The sequence below is a fragment of the Amaranthus tricolor genome, chromosome 5 (assembly GCF_026212465.1).
Source record: "Amaranthus tricolor cultivar Red isolate AtriRed21 chromosome 5, ASM2621246v1, whole genome shotgun sequence".
In the NCBI taxonomy this organism is placed as follows: domain Eukaryota; kingdom Viridiplantae; phylum Streptophyta; class Magnoliopsida; order Caryophyllales; family Amaranthaceae; genus Amaranthus; species Amaranthus tricolor.
The window spans coordinates 29,512,556-29,527,986 of record NC_080051.1 but is presented as its reverse complement, the minus strand read 5'-3'; the positions used below and the strand labels follow the sequence as shown (position 1 = coordinate 29,527,986).

The window sequence follows — 15,431 nt, the reverse complement described above, 5'->3', positions numbered from 1 at the left end:
TACAAAAAAAATATATACCAAAAAAACGTGTGACCCCTTTAATTTATCATTTTGTAACAAGGTTTCTCATCTTGTTTACACATCAGCTTGCCATCTTGCTTCTCTCGTTTCGTTATTATTAGTTTTGTATTCTTTTTTGTTTTCTTTTTGTAGTTGGTTCTACTTATTTATTTTATTTATATGCATTTAATTTATCTTTCCGTACAGCTACGTCTTATCATCTTTCTCGAGCCAGGGGACTCTTTTGGTCGCGCTCTTTTTTATGGGTATGAGTTGCCGTCGTCCTTCCCTCCCTAGACTCTGTACATAATTTTTCTATAAGCGGGATACAGTGGGTAAGATGATGATAATCCCTACATGCAAAAGGATGAGAAAAAAAATTTCTTGTTATTGAAGAGAAAAGAGTGGAATAAAAAACATTTAATTATTAAATTAATGTCGCTAATTTAATAATGTTTTATATCACATTTTCGTGATTTATTAGTTTGGGAATAAAAAAACAAAGGTTATATATGTTACTCCCTCCGTTCCTTTTTGATCTTCCACATTACTATAACGGGTAGTTTCAAAAGTTCTTCCACTTTAGAATACTTTCTATTTTTAGAAAGTTTTTATCTCACTTTTACCCCTTAAAATCCCATTTTCTTTTAATGTACCCATTTTCTTTTATTTATAATTATTTTCTCTCTCATACTTCCAATACAATCATTACTTCACACTACTATTTAATTAAAATAATACCCACTACAACCTCATACTTCCAATACAATCATTACTTCCCACTATTATATAATTAAAATAATACCTATTACCACCAAAGATTCTCTTTTTCTTAATCTTTGTGAAATACCCAAATAGGAAAAACAAATAGGAACGGAGGGAGTAGTTATAATTGTATTATATATTATATACAATATTACATACTCTCATATGAAAATTGTTTGGACAAAAAGTATGCAAGTACGTAACTAGTCCTTTTTATATCCAATGGTGTTAATGCTTTCACTTAATTTGATAGACAAATAAAATTCGAAATAGTTAACTTCCTTTATATTGACTTCTAATATTATATGTAGATGTCAAAAAACTAATCCAATAAAATATTATAACTAATAATAAATATATTTAAAAATAATGAATTTCACTTGAAAGGCTATTATTAATTATCAATAATCAATAATGAATATGAAGTACTTTAAAATATGAAATATACTTCTACTTCACATCTAAGAACATTTTAATAGCTCTTTTACAAATAAAAATAATTTAATAGATTTTTTACAAAGCAAATTTGTTCTTTCTGAAAAAAGAGAAAGCGAAATTTATTTTTTACAAAAAAAAAAATAAAATAAATCTAAAAGCGTGTTCTGGGTTTGGCTGGGGCAACATTCCTTTCCACCACGTCCACGAACACCAAACATTCTCACCTTCCCAATTTACAGAAAATCCAACATCCCAAAAATCACAATTAGAAACCCTAATTGTAATCAAAACATGCAAACCCCTAATTTCTCCCTTTCCTTCTCACTTTAACATTCCACTTTCTTCAATGGCACCCAAATAATTCTTCAACTTGTTTCCCCATTTGACCGATACAGAGAATTTCACCCAAATTTCAAATGGGTGCGTCGCTCTCCAATTTAACAGAGGGTGGCATTAATGGGGCATCGAAAAATGGTCCTGGGCTTGGTGATATACCGGAGGCATGTGTAGCTTGTGTTTTTCTTTACCTTACTCCGCCAGAGATATGCAATCTTGCACGCCTTAATCGTGCATTTCGTGGTGCTGCTTCGTCGGATGGTGTTTGGGAAACTAAGTTACCCCCTAATTACCAAGATCTGCTTCAACTTTTACCTCCTGAACGGTACCAGGATCTTACTAAGAAAGACATTTTCGCTCTTTTGGCAAGATCTGTCTCGTTTGATGATGACAGCAAGGTTTATTCTTTCTATTGTTTTTTCTTTTGGGATTTTTTTTCATTAGGTTTATATTTTGTCTGAAGTTCATTGGGATTGATCGTGCTTATTTAGTGGGCACTTTGGTATTTTGCATTTTGTGGATTCTTGATTTTGAGTTTTGGGTATTGATTGGAAAATTGTTTTGTTAAGGGTTAATTCTGATTGATTGTGCTCATTTGGTAGGTACTTTGGTGTTTTGCATATTGGGAATTCTTAAATTTGAGTTTTCCTTCATGATTAAAGATTTGGGGTTTTTTTTTTATTTAAAATTTGAGTGTTTGGTATTCCAAATTTTGGGGTTGCTAGGGTTTTCATCTGCCCCCAAATAAGGTGTGTTTATCTGCAATATGAATCTTATGTTATTAATGTTTTTCTTTTTACTGTTGGATTGAGGGGTATTTGTCATGTTGAAGAAACTTAGTATTCGGCAGTTTGTGTATGCTTACTTTTATTGTTCTTTATTGGGTATGATTGTGCTGGAATTGATTTTGTTGTAATTGTAATTGTTGGGCAGCAAGTGTGGGTGGATAAAATGACAGGTAGGGTGTGCTTTTCCATCTCGGCTAAAGCAATGGAGATCACTGGGATTGAAGATAGGAGATATTGGACTTGGATGCCGACTGAAGAATCCAGGTATTGACGGGATTCCATTTTATCTACTGTTTTGTGTTTTTTTGGGACTGTCATTGAACCTTTTGGTGGGATTCTCTTGTGGACTTCTGCTTGAAAATCAAGAACGAGTAAAATTGGTGCCTTGGTGGCAATGGATTGGTAGCTGTCATTCATGATGTGAAAATAGTAAGATAGTGTTGTTAGGGTTGAGACTATCTTGTCTTTAGAAATCATTTAGTTGGGTGAATTTAAATTGCTTGAAGGCCCACTTATAAATTTGTTGCTATATTGGAGCTAGCCTGCACATATGTGCAACTGTGTAAGAATTGAGCCTCATCTCATCATTGCTGCTCTTTAACACTCATCACATTCTATATAATTGGGATTTCTTCAAGCTTTTAATTTTAAAATTTGGTCCAATTTGTCCGTTATAGTGTATGCTTGACTGTTTCTGTGTTCAACATGAAGTTTGTAGGATGATGGTAAGATTACTGAACAAGGGCTACAATATTGAAATTTTTCCTGATCTAAGTTTGGTAGACGGATGCATTTAAAAAATGTGATTGGGTTCTTAATTAATTACGTGGAAATGGTGGGATCTTGGACAACATTCTCCGATCTGGGTACTTGATTATTAAAATTTTTCTGTACTTTTTACATCTGTATCCAAAGATAGTAACCATAGCTAAAGTGTTTAGACTCTACCATAACATGTCTACTGTGCTTCAGTTTTTATTTTTATACGTGGTCATGTACAATCTTTTTTTCAAGTCTGTTTCACACCTTCAATATGTATGAAGGATAGGGAGTTCATGTGCAATGTGCCTATATAGTTGTGGCTTTTAGGCTTTTCACTGGATATCAACTTTATTATATTTACAGGACTGTTTTATTGCTGCATATTTTGCTCACCTCTTTTATTGTCTTTGTCTCGTTAGCTTGAAACCATGAACATAAAGGTGATTATATGCAAATGGAAAGACATTACATCAAATAAATTATACTTTTTGGTTTATGGTTGATGTAGCTCAAGTACTTATGCTATGTTAGTGCTACAGAGACAAAAGGTAAAGTCTCTTGGGTTAGACTTAGATGCAGTATAGGCAGGTTTTAATGTGGAGACAATAGTTAAATCATGCAGAAAATAAGTAGAGTTTAAATAATCAAACGATGGAGGCATTAGAGGGTAGCAGGCATGTGTTTTGAGTTCCTGGTTCAACATTCCAAAGGAATGGAGAGATAGACTAAGATGTGATTGATAGAATTTAATGTGGGTGGGTGGATCAAGTAGAGAGGAGCAACACAAGATTATGCAATTTTAGAAAATATGTGTCGATCACGACCATCAAAGTAGCTTTTATTATACACTCTCAAAGTTAAGCGTGTAAGAACTTACGAACACAACAAAAAGAAAAGTAGCCGAATGAGTTGGATGTGTACGCAGTTGCTTAGAGATAATTTGAAATAAAGACATGATTGAATGTATAGGTTTGATTGATTTTTTGTTTATGGAAATGGCCCCACACTCTATGATCATTTCTCAACCACACACTTAATCTCCCATTTCATTTCATTATATAAATTCAAATACTTTGTCTTATTCGATCTAAAATTTAACAAGTTAATAAAGCAACAAAAGGTACTTGTTGCAAATTAGAGGGGATGGAGGAGTGTTCTTGAGTTTCATTCTGTATTAGATGTTTACTTTTATAGTGTACTAAAGCTTCGTAAATTTCTATATGTTTAAGTTAATCGTTTGAAAATGTGACAATACTCAATACTTAGTATCATATTGCATTAACCCATTTGTTAATTATTCTAACCCGTGTTGGCTTAATAAAATAACATGTCAAAGTAACTCAACATTAACCACCTATTTTGTGTCTAGTTAGTGTCGTGTTACTGTCGATTTTTTTCCTGCTTCAGCAACAAGTTGGTATTTTGTCTCTCGAGAACATGACATATCAATTGTATAGGAACATCAGCTTTGGTTTTGAGAATTGAAATTCTGTACTGGACTCAGCTACTCAGATATTTTGACAGCTATTCTGAGTATTTTGACTTAATCTAGGTGTGGGTTAGTGGCGGTACATAGAAGGGGATGTAGGGCGTGGAGCCCCTCTGAACTTTTTTTCTTATATGACACCTTAAAAATTCATATAATATTAGTTGGCTTAGTAGTTAGTGATAAAATTTTATATGACAAAGGTCAATAGTTTAAATTTTTGCCCCCCCCCCTTCAAATTTTCACCCAAGTTTCGTCACTTGGTGTAGTTGCAGCCTGCAGGAATAAGATGGAGATCGCACGAAATAATTCAGTTATAGTTGGCAGAGTTGTTCAGAGGTCTGAATTGCAGGGTAGAGACTTCGATAGAAGGGGATGGGAAGAGAGAGAAAGTCATTGTGAAAAGAGGGATATAGTGTTGGAATTGGGAGTGTGCTCGCTACTCTAATGCTGCATATAAGCTTGCTTCTCAAGCAACTGCCAATTCGACGATCTGTCTTCTATCCTTCTATGTTCTATTTCTCAAAGAATTCTCTTTTTCCTTCATCCTATTTTCTCTTTTCATTTCTTTACAGAATAATTATTGCTTTCGTTCCCCTTGTAGTACAGGAAAACTAAAATGCCATCGCAAAATTCAACCGCTCTTTTCAGCAGTTCTTTATATTCATCGTTTTTAATCTTTAGTAGCGAACATCTTGATGGCTAAAACCATGCTTTCGTGAGCTGCAAATTTGCTTTTAATTACCTTACTGTTCTGTAGAGTGTATATTCATGACTCGGGTCAAAATGTCTAAGGGCATTATCGACATTTCATATTAATTAGTCTTTGTACTTTGTAATTAGAATAGTTGTTACCTTTTAGTTGTCTTTTGGGGGCTTAGACTATATATAGAGCCACCGTTGTAATAGTTGTTTTAGCTTTTGATTAATTTAATAATAAGGAAAGTCCTTTGGGAGTTAGTGGGTAGACTCGAAGTGTCCATTCTATCCAATTTCGGTAACGGGTCCGGCTGATTTGTTACAATAGTGTATCGTTTTCTTTGTTTCATTGGTTGTATTGGGGGCATTCCTTCTTAAACGTGTAATTCTATTCTAGCCTAAAGTTCTGGTGAATTAGAGTGATATACTAATTAATTAGAAAGGTTGAGATCCAAAAAAAGAGTGAAATTTCTTACTAGCAGGACCTTCAGAATTTGAGCCATGTCTTTGCAAGGACACCAATTATACTGGGTTATCTTTCTGTTTGCTATGCAATAATTCATAATCAATAACCGTGATTTGTAACATCACCACTAAAAGACAAAATTATAATTATAATAATAAAATAAACAGAATCAAAAAAGTAAATTAAAATAACAAAACTCTCACCTTATCAAATCTTACCATGTAAAGGTGATTTGTTAACTTCACAAATAACCGTTATCTACTAAGACTTCATCGTTTGCTATGCTCTGAGTTTTAACTATTTTATGTTTTTTGCAGGTTCCAGGTGGTGGCTTATTTGCAGCAAATATGGTGGTTTGAGGTTGATGGTGCTGTAATGCTTCCTCTTCCTCCTGATATCTACACTGTTTCCTTTCGGCTACATCTGGGGAAGTTCTCCAAGGGCATGAGGCGTCGTGTGACTAACTTTGAACACACACATGGGTGGGATATAAAGCCAGTCCGATTCGAATTTACGACTTCGGATAATCAGCATTCAAGTACCGAGTGTTGTTTGGATGATACAGAGCCGGATGATGTAAAAGAAAGCCTTAAGCGTGGCTGTTGGATAGAGTACAACGTGGGTGAATTTATTGTGACAGATTCAGAGACAACAACTGAAGTCAAATTCTCCATGAAACAGATTGATTGCACACATTCCAAAGGCGGGCTCTGTGTAGATTCGGTTTCTATAATTCCTAGTGATCTAAGAAAGCGAAGAAGACGATTGGTTTCAAATTAGCCGTAGAATCGACAATCATCATCATCATATCTAATAATATAGTAAAGCTATTAGCTGTTTGGAACATCACGGCAAAGCAGCAAAGGTTCATGATGCCGCCTATACTAGAATAACTGTGGCGCGAGATTAAGGTATACCGTCTTTTTATGGTTCTGTAATATTCATTGAAGTAGGTCATTCAGTTTTGCTTTATTTCACCTACCAATTGGAGACATAGGGAATATATACTTTTTTTTTCTCTTCACTGATATTTGTTGATGAGCTTGTGATTACCTTAGTTTTGCTGTGATATGCATTTTGGGAATGTAAATTGTTGCATTTGTTTTATTGATCACCAAATTTTTTATTTTGTTTCCGTGAACGATTTCGATGACTACAAATTTTCAAAGACTGATTTGGAAGCTTTGTGCTCGACTATTCTTTATCGACGCAGCTACTTGTACGTTCTATGATATCTGCTCGTTTTTGTGTATGTCTAACATGTATGATAACGATTTGAAGGGCACCCTGTTTTTTCTTAATATCTTTTTCCTTTTAAGTTGATTTTTTTATAAGCTTCCGGGAAATCACTCATTCACTATACTTCTCTGTTTCCTTAAATTGCGCTACATTACAAAAATTAAAGTAATAAATTTATATAATATAGAAAATTTGAAAGGACATAGATATTAGATACCACCCTCTCAAGTTTCATTGTTCAATGTTTAAGCTTACTGCTAGTTTGTTAGAAGTATATTTAGCCGAGCTGTTGCAAAGGATTTATTAACTCGTAGATGGAAGAAATAAGTGGATGAGATGCTGAAAGATTTAAATATAATTGTATATTTGATTCATTGTTTTATTCACTATATTGACTTAACATTATTTTCAATTTTTAGTTATTTTTAGCAATATTTAGAGGTTATTTCTGACTGATCTCTAGTAGTATGTACTATTTGTAACTTTATACAATTAAAAATAATCTTATTTTACTTTATAATTTGAAATAAAAAAAAAAACTGGAAATCTTTTGGCCATAAGCGAACATTAGCACAATCACAAATAAGTTTATTGCAATCTTTGACATTTGGAGAGATAAAGATAATCTCAAGCTATTTTTATCATAATATTATTTCAACAATCCAACAAATCAATCCAACCAATATTAATATGCGATTTTATAAGTGAATACTAAAATATAGATGATCTAGCTAAATTTTAGATAAATTCTTGTTAGATTAATGTGATATAATTATGAGCGGGATACACCGACGTATGATGATGAGTTAATCTAAAATAATTGCTTTCTCTGTTTTTTTTAAATTGTTCACTTTAAATTTTTCTACTTTATGAGAGATAAATTTAAATTTGATTTTTAAAGTATATATTTAAGACAAAACATATTCATGTGGGATCTTGTTAGATTCGTCTTGATGCAAAGAAGTATAATATATAATTTTTACAATTTTTATTATGCGTATTATAAGATATCGAGGCTCAAAATTTACGTTGAAACATGTAAAAAAGTAAAATGCACAAACAAAAGGCAGTAAAAATCTAACATGAAAAAAATTTGAAATTACTTGTGTAGTTGTGTTTAAATAATCTTTATAATTAATGTGGAGACAGAGAGATTACTCCAGCTTCATTTAAATTTAATATTCTCTTCGTTTTTTTTTTTCTTCCCGTTTATTTTTGCATAGTTTTTAAAGTAAATTTTAAATTTTGATACCTCTAAATACGCATCATAAAAAATTATAAAAAATATATAATAATAAAGTATACATTAAGATGAATCTAACGAGATCTCACATGAATATATTTTATCATCTATATATGTCTTAAAAATACTTCATTAATTAAATATCTCTCTTCAAAATAAAATATTTTAAATAAAAAAAAATATAAGAAAACAGAAGAAATAACATCCTTTAAAAAAAGTCCGACAATGTAGGGAATTCAAATGGAGGGAGGGTATTAATTGAGGAATGTATCCCAAAATTGAAACCCAATTCCAACCATGAAAGAGTAAAAGAGCAAAGACCAATAAAATGGACAGCTACGAGTATGTCTGATAACACTGCATTCTGCAATTGAGTTAAGTAAAACACTGTGTTGTCTGCATAAATAGAAGCAGAAACTCATAGCCATTGGGATTGATGAATATTTCAAAACCCACACACTATTTGTTCTACTCACATTTCATAATCACAAATTCATACTCGTATTTGGCAAATGACTAATAGTTGATAACTGGTAACTGATTGGAGTAACTTATTTGATCAACTGATTTCAATAGCCGATTTAACCGGCAAATTTACAAACACTAGAATTTGGGGGAATAAAATTGCCAATAAACTATTTTGTTAATGAGACCGATAATCTTTCTCTTTCTCTAACTTTACTCCGAATACAAAAATAAAAAAAAGGGTGGGCATATTACAAATTAGAATACATGCACTCATTATGTGCATCCCTGAGTAATAACCAAACGCTTCCACTGTCTTTTCCTCTGTTTCCATTTGTTCTTGCTTCTAACAGTGTGCTGTTTGTCAATGCAAAGGGAGAAGACAAATAGAGAAGGCGTGAGAAGGGGAATGCGTATGTTGTCTCTTCTACTCAATACCATATTTTCGGGACCAGATTGTGACTTTTGATTCCTTCCAAACACACCCTCTAATCTTGAAACTATCCAACCAAAAAAAAACTATTTATCATTCTAAATTAAACACTTTCAATAGGTATTTATTTTTAATGAATAATATTTTTCGTCAAATCGAACGTTGTATTGGGTTCGATAATTTTTGTTTTTTGCCAATCAATACGTTGAATTTAAAAGCTTCGAGGTCAGAAAAATTCATGTTTAGAACATCATTTATGGTGATATATTAAAAAGGCCATCCCACTATTTCATAATATTTCTGTTTCCTAAAAGTTTATCTTTCAACCTAATTTTATTTACAATGACCTTTTTTATAAAGTCTTCATTCTCTCTCTATCTCTCTTACTTTTTATCTATCCTACCATACTTTCTCTCTCTTAATTTATCTAACATTTATTTTTATTTTTTCATAATAATATTTTCATGTATAAAGTTAATATAATTTTTTATTTATTTAATTAAAATAGATCTAGTTTTTTATTAATTATAATTAAAGAAAAATTTGTTAAATTCAAATAAAAATTACAATCCGCATACATAAAATAAATATACAAATTAAAAAACTAAACTTTTAAATGACACATTAATTGCGATTCATTCCAAACTTTTGCCAAATATATTCAACCAAGTCATCTTTTTAGGATAAATGTGTTTGTCGATCTTCAATATCATCCTTATTTGCCAAGTATCGGTTGATATCAACAATTTTATCTGTGTAATACTTAAACTCATTATTTAATCCACTTGTACCTTCCGATTGACCTTGTGGGCGATCTCCCATCAACTCTCTATCATCAACATAGTGCGTATATGTATTTCTTTCATCTTCCACTATCATATTATGCATAATTATACAAGAACTAATGCATGCCAAAAGGTGATGGAAAGGAAAAGACTAATGCATGAAAACATTACATAATTAAACCATCATTTTAAAACATTACATAATTAAACCATCATTTTAAAAACAATACATAATTAAAACATAATAACAATGAAGTTGAACCATCTACTAATGATTGTAATTCTGAAAGTATTGTTCAAGTTGAACCATCATATCAGCTTTCCAAGGCTGAAGAGTTTCCTTTTTGCTTAATGTTTGATATATATCCCAATTCATTCGATATTCTTCCATTTGATGTTGTTTTTGTTTTTTTGACTTCTTTTTGTTTTTAAAGTTCTGTCTTCTCCTTTATTATTTCTGAATTAAGTTGAAGACTCTCTCCAAATGTACTCAAAGCTTGAATTGATTATTCTGCAATCATTTTCCCAGTTATGCGAGCCTTAGCCTTCTTCACTCGGAACGAGTAGATGATCCTTCTTGAGGTTCACTTGTTGGAGTTTCAGAATCTCCTTCCGTCCTTGATCTTTTCCCACTACTTTCACTACTAACACCGCCAGTTGGTTGTTGATCCAAAGTTTTTTTTGATTACTTTCTACCACTTGTTATAGTTTCCTAAAATTTTCCATTGCTCAATCAAGTTAAAGTTACCGTGTTTTATTTGATGGATTAAATGCGCTTCTTTAAGGACATCTTCGTCTCTCGTGCCATTCTTCTTCCTCCTAAGAGCCTCGTCATAACTTCCAGACCACTTCAAACATGCTGGAGCAACTCTACTCCAACGAAATTTAAGCATGTCGGCGGTTCTTCGTGGGATCAAATGTGGCCGTTCCATCCTCACTACTTCATAAGCTTCCTTAACTTTTGGCCACCTCACTCTTATCTTTTAGTTGGTGCTTACAATTGGATCCGTACTTATGTTCAACCAATTGAGTGAAGCTCTGTGGTGAACCAAATTGTGAAAGTAGATCTTAAAATGATGGTTGGATGTAAATACTAGCATCAACATCTTCTTGATGAACATTATTTCCTGTATATTCACCATATTGATCATCTTGATCATTTTCTTCATTTTCATCATCATCATCATTATACACCATCTTATTTTCGTCTAAACTTTCACCCCTTATCGGAGTTGAATAGTTATTAATATTAGAGTTGATATTGTGAGATTGTTGATGGCAATGAAACATAGTTTAAGAATTTTGGGTATTTGGAGAAACATAATAAGATGAATTTGGAATATTTTGAGGAATATAGTAAGAATAATTTGGAGTATTTTGAGAAAATGGAGGATTTTGATATTGAATTTGAACACTTTGATTGTTAGAAGATTTTTTTTCTTGATTTTTTTTACTTGGATTTCTTCCATAATTTGGATTATTTGAATCCATTTTTTTTTGGGATTTTTGGCATGATTATTTTGGTGTTTTTTAACAAAAAAAAATAAGTAGAAAAATAAGAAGAAAATAGGTAAATTTAAAATTATGTCAAAAATATCAAAATTGGACTCATTTTATAGATCTCAAAAAAATATGACCGTTGGTATAATTCTTTTTTTTATTTAATTAAAATAAACGGCTATTTTTTTTACATCCAATCCGAAGACACCAAGTGGAAAGGGGCAGCAACAAGGTGTCAGGCGGCTGGTGCAGTTATTTTCACCAGCCAATTGCTTTGCGACACATGGTATAATTTTTTGAAAAAAAATTAGGCGACCGTTCTGCTGAACGGGTCACATGATAACCTAGTAACTTAATTTTTTCTCCAACCCACCCCAATTTAGATCACCATTAAAAGGAAAATTTCTATATTGTTGGTCATGTAATCTAAAATTAGATCATCATATAGATGTTCTTATATCAATAGACTAGAACAAAAGGTGTAACTTTTTTATCAATTATCTTATTTATTATTATAATCAAACTCATCTTTAAATCATAAATGAATGGTATCTACGTTCTTTAAGAAAAGAAAACAAACCATTATCATGAGTAAAATAAATTTAGTTCGGACAAAATAAAGTGAGCAAAATACGGTCTTTCTTAAATATTATAAGTAGGCATTTTAAGTACTTTTTTGTGAGCGTTAAATATATTATATGTAGGCATTAAGGATAATGCAAATAGACATTAAAAATACAATAAATATACATTAAAATTTAATGAGCTGAACCTGAAAACGGTCTCACAATATAAATTTGAAAAGTTTAGTAGCACATAAAAGGAATTTTTTGTGATGCTGCAGCTCCAATCCCAAGGTAAAAGTATGAGTGAGCTAGTGACTACTGATTAATTACAAATGCAATATTAACCATGAATCCCTTTTTCAAGTTGTCCTTTCACTTTCTAACCTGCTGATTTCTGAACATCTACCCAACATTTCTTGAAGTAATGACAGTCAAGTCTCTTTCAAAATTTATCATCTTTCTATTCTGCTAAATGCTTATAAAATGAACAACAGGAAGTTGATATCATGTTACCCAAATGTTTTGGGATAGTGTACGTTAAAAAAGAAGACAACTAGACAAGCAAGAATACCCAAAATGGAGTGGAATAACAGTAAAATCCTAAGGAATAATCCTACATTTGCTTCTCACCCTCTAGCTGAGATCTCCTCCAGCATCTTACACTGCCATTCTAACAACTTGTTTGATCATTTTCCTGGTAAGTGATTATCATCACATACTACTATACTCACCACATTCATATTTTCATGATCATGAAAATATGCATATATTATTAATATATATGCATGTGAATGTGGTTTCAAATATAGCTCTGAAAATTCCATGGGTAGTTTTGAATTTTTGACATTTTTACTTGGTACACAAATATGATTTTAGTTCAAGTGGTGATCTTGATCTTTTAACTTTTTCACGTGGTAGACATATGAGAATTTTTTTTGTTAACTTTTACTATTTGTATCCAATGCAATGATATTTAAAAAATACGTCATGATCACCCTAATTAACCACATATTTTAAAATTCAATCGATATAAGTACTTAATTTAACACAAAACTTAACATTTTGTCTACCGCATGGAAAAGTTGGAAGCTTAAGGTGATTACCACGTGGATTTAAAAAAATTTAATTTGTCTATAACGTGGAAAAATAAAAAACTCAGGGTCACCATATAAAATTTTCCAGTAAGTTATAGAAGTGTGTGATAAATGACTGTTGATCGTTGGTTTTTTTAGCTGACTTGTTTGACTAGTTAATAGTTTTAAGTGTTGCATTGGCTTTTAAAGCTAATTGAATATGCAAGCTAACTGTTTTGTTTAATTAGATATTTGATAAAATTATATATTAATTGTGACTGTTTATTAAAGAAAAAATGAGTCTAACAACATTTTGATTGATGAGTTTGTTAATAACTTTTCTAGGGTTAGAGGCAATAAAGCAACATGGTATACCCATAGAAATGAGGGCATCATCAACTGTAATTCCATGCAATAACAGCAATCATCAGGAGAAGATAAAAAGACGGCTAACGACGAATCAGATAGAATTACTGGAGAACAGTTTTGAGGAAGAGAAGAAGTTAGATCCAGATAGAAAAATGAAGCTTGCTAGAGAGTTAGGGCTTCATCATAGACAAGTTGCTGTTTGGTTTCAGAATAGGAGAGCTAGGTGGAAGGCTAAGAAGCTTCAGCATTTGTATGATGTCCTTAAACTTCAATTTGATGTTGTCTCTGAAGAGAAGCACAAGCTCCAAGAGGAGGTAATTATATTATATACCACTATTTGTTCTTGAATGTTTAACTTTTTTTTATTTAATAATATCATCATCTTCCCAATGAGTCGCGCCCAAAACAGTGTCTAGAGAAAAACAGAGAACATAAGATACACAAAACATACAAACACAGATGAAGGTGGAAACCTTTTCACTGAACGAGAATACCCTTAACCACTATATTACACATCATTCTCACGCAAAAAGGTCTTAATTTTAAGTTAAAGCAACGGAAATGTATTTCAACTCAACTTCAAGGGACGTGTTAGGTGTAGGTGTTTACGAATTAAGATGTTAGTGGTATATAACCATGGTTGTTTTAGGGTTTTAAAAATTTGTGACATTCCAAAATTAAAAATCGTAATTTAAAATTTTTTTAAGATCATTTTCAATAAATTATAATTTAACTGTATTTTAATTGTTAGCTGTCTTAATACTTGTGGGTAAATGTAGCTGTAAAATTGTTGTTACACATTTAGTTGTTTACATAGATTTGTTAATTGAAAGCAACACTTTTATAGCTATATATTTACCTACAAGTATTTAAACAGCTAACAACTATTTAAATATCTAAATCACTTATTACTCCATATCAAAGAGTTCAAGTAAATAATTTATATCTTAAATACATGAAATAAGTAATTATTATATAGCCTTCATGGAAAAGTATTATACTATAATCATGTGCTTTTAAAATCAAAAATTCTTAATCAATCACCGTGATTTGTAAATCACCAAAATAATAATAATAATAATAATAATAATAATAAAATAAACAAAACAAAAAAAATAAATTATAACAATAAAACTCTCATACTATCAAATCCTACCATATAAAAGTGATTTGTTAACCTCACAAATAACTGTTATTTACTAAGACCATCTCAAATTAAACTAGTGTTTCATAGAGTTTGTTGGAATCATATGAATTGGTGGATTGATGAACAGGTAGAAAGATTGAAGTGTATGGTTATGGAACAAGACACAAGAAGAAAACAAGTCTGCAACAGCAACACAGAAGCCTCATGTGAGGAGACTGTAGAAAGCACATCCGCTGCAGCCCAATATTCTGATCATAACAAACCTAACTTTAGTGCACTTTCTGATGATTACAATTACAATTACAATTACAATTACAATGTAGTCACACCATCTTATTGGGGTCCTCTTTCTCATGAAAATTACCTTATGTCTCTAGACTAAGTTTGCTACATAAAATATTAGCAAAATCATAATTCTAGTAATTTAATATGTACGATTACTACTCTATTTGAATTAGATCATAAGGGATATTATATATTATGTTTGTTACAAAGTATTCAATTGTGTACTAGTTTAGTGTTTGATTTTGGCCCGTGTATTAATGGGGGCTAAAGTTAGTATTAACTCTTACGGCTCGTTTGGTTAGTGATATTGAACGGTGATAATAAGAATAAACATTAGTGTAATTTTAGTTGAAAAATTTCTTGGCTACCTTGATGGCTATGCATTGTTCAATTTCCATCATCTCATTTTCTTCATAAAGTTCATTCCAATGCATAACCATTGGGAAATATGGTATTAGACGGTAATAGAAATTTGTAAACAAAATTTTTTTTTGTGATCAAAGCTTCATCACCATGAGAATGACATGGAACTTTTGATAAAAATTTAAACTCTAAATCATTTCTATTACTATCATTTGACACTAAT

At 31.5% G+C, this 15,431-nt stretch overlaps 2 protein-coding genes across 2 annotated transcripts; both read left to right on the top strand.

Moving 5' to 3' along the window:
• The first annotated feature begins 1,321 nt into the window (after positions 1–1,321).
• LOC130813210 (F-box protein PP2-A15-like) lies at positions 1,322–7,269 on the top strand. The gene is made up of 3 exons (XM_057678985.1): positions 1,322–1,937; positions 2,473–2,591; positions 6,058–7,269. Exons 1-3 carry the CDS (start codon positions 1,620–1,622, stop codon positions 6,518–6,520), a joined length of 900 nt encoding a protein of 299 aa, XP_057534968.1. The 5' UTR covers positions 1,322–1,619; the 3' UTR covers positions 6,521–7,269.
• Positions 7,270–12,547: 5,278 nt separating this feature from the next.
• On the top strand, positions 12,548–14,942 carry LOC130813650 (homeobox-leucine zipper protein ATHB-22-like). Its single transcript, XM_057679494.1, has 3 exons — positions 12,548–12,668; positions 13,390–13,727; positions 14,688–14,942. The coding sequence occupies exons 1-3, from the start codon at positions 12,548–12,550 to the stop codon at positions 14,940–14,942; spliced, it is 714 nt and encodes a 237-aa protein (XP_057535477.1).
• The last annotated feature ends 489 nt before the right edge of the window (positions 14,943–15,431 follow it).

Coding starts and splice junctions, on each gene's coding strand:
- LOC130813210 (XM_057678985.1), top strand. CDS start 1,620: ATGGGTGCGTCGCTCTCCAATTTAACAGAGGGTGGCATTAATGGGGCA. Junction 1,938..2,472: donor CGTTTGATGATGACAGCAAG/GTTTATTCTTTC, acceptor ATTGTTGGGCAG/CAAGTGTGGGTGGATAAAAT. Junction 2,592..6,057: donor ATGCCGACTGAAGAATCCAG/GTATTGACGGGA, acceptor TGTTTTTTGCAG/GTTCCAGGTGGTGGCTTATT.
- LOC130813650 (XM_057679494.1), top strand. CDS start 12,548: ATGGAGTGGAATAACAGTAAAATCCTAAGGAATAATCCTACATTTGCT. Junction 12,669..13,389: donor CTTGTTTGATCATTTTCCTG/GTAAGTGATTAT, acceptor TAACTTTTCTAG/GGTTAGAGGCAATAAAGCAA. Junction 13,728..14,687: donor AGCACAAGCTCCAAGAGGAG/GTAATTATATTA, acceptor ATTGATGAACAG/GTAGAAAGATTGAAGTGTAT.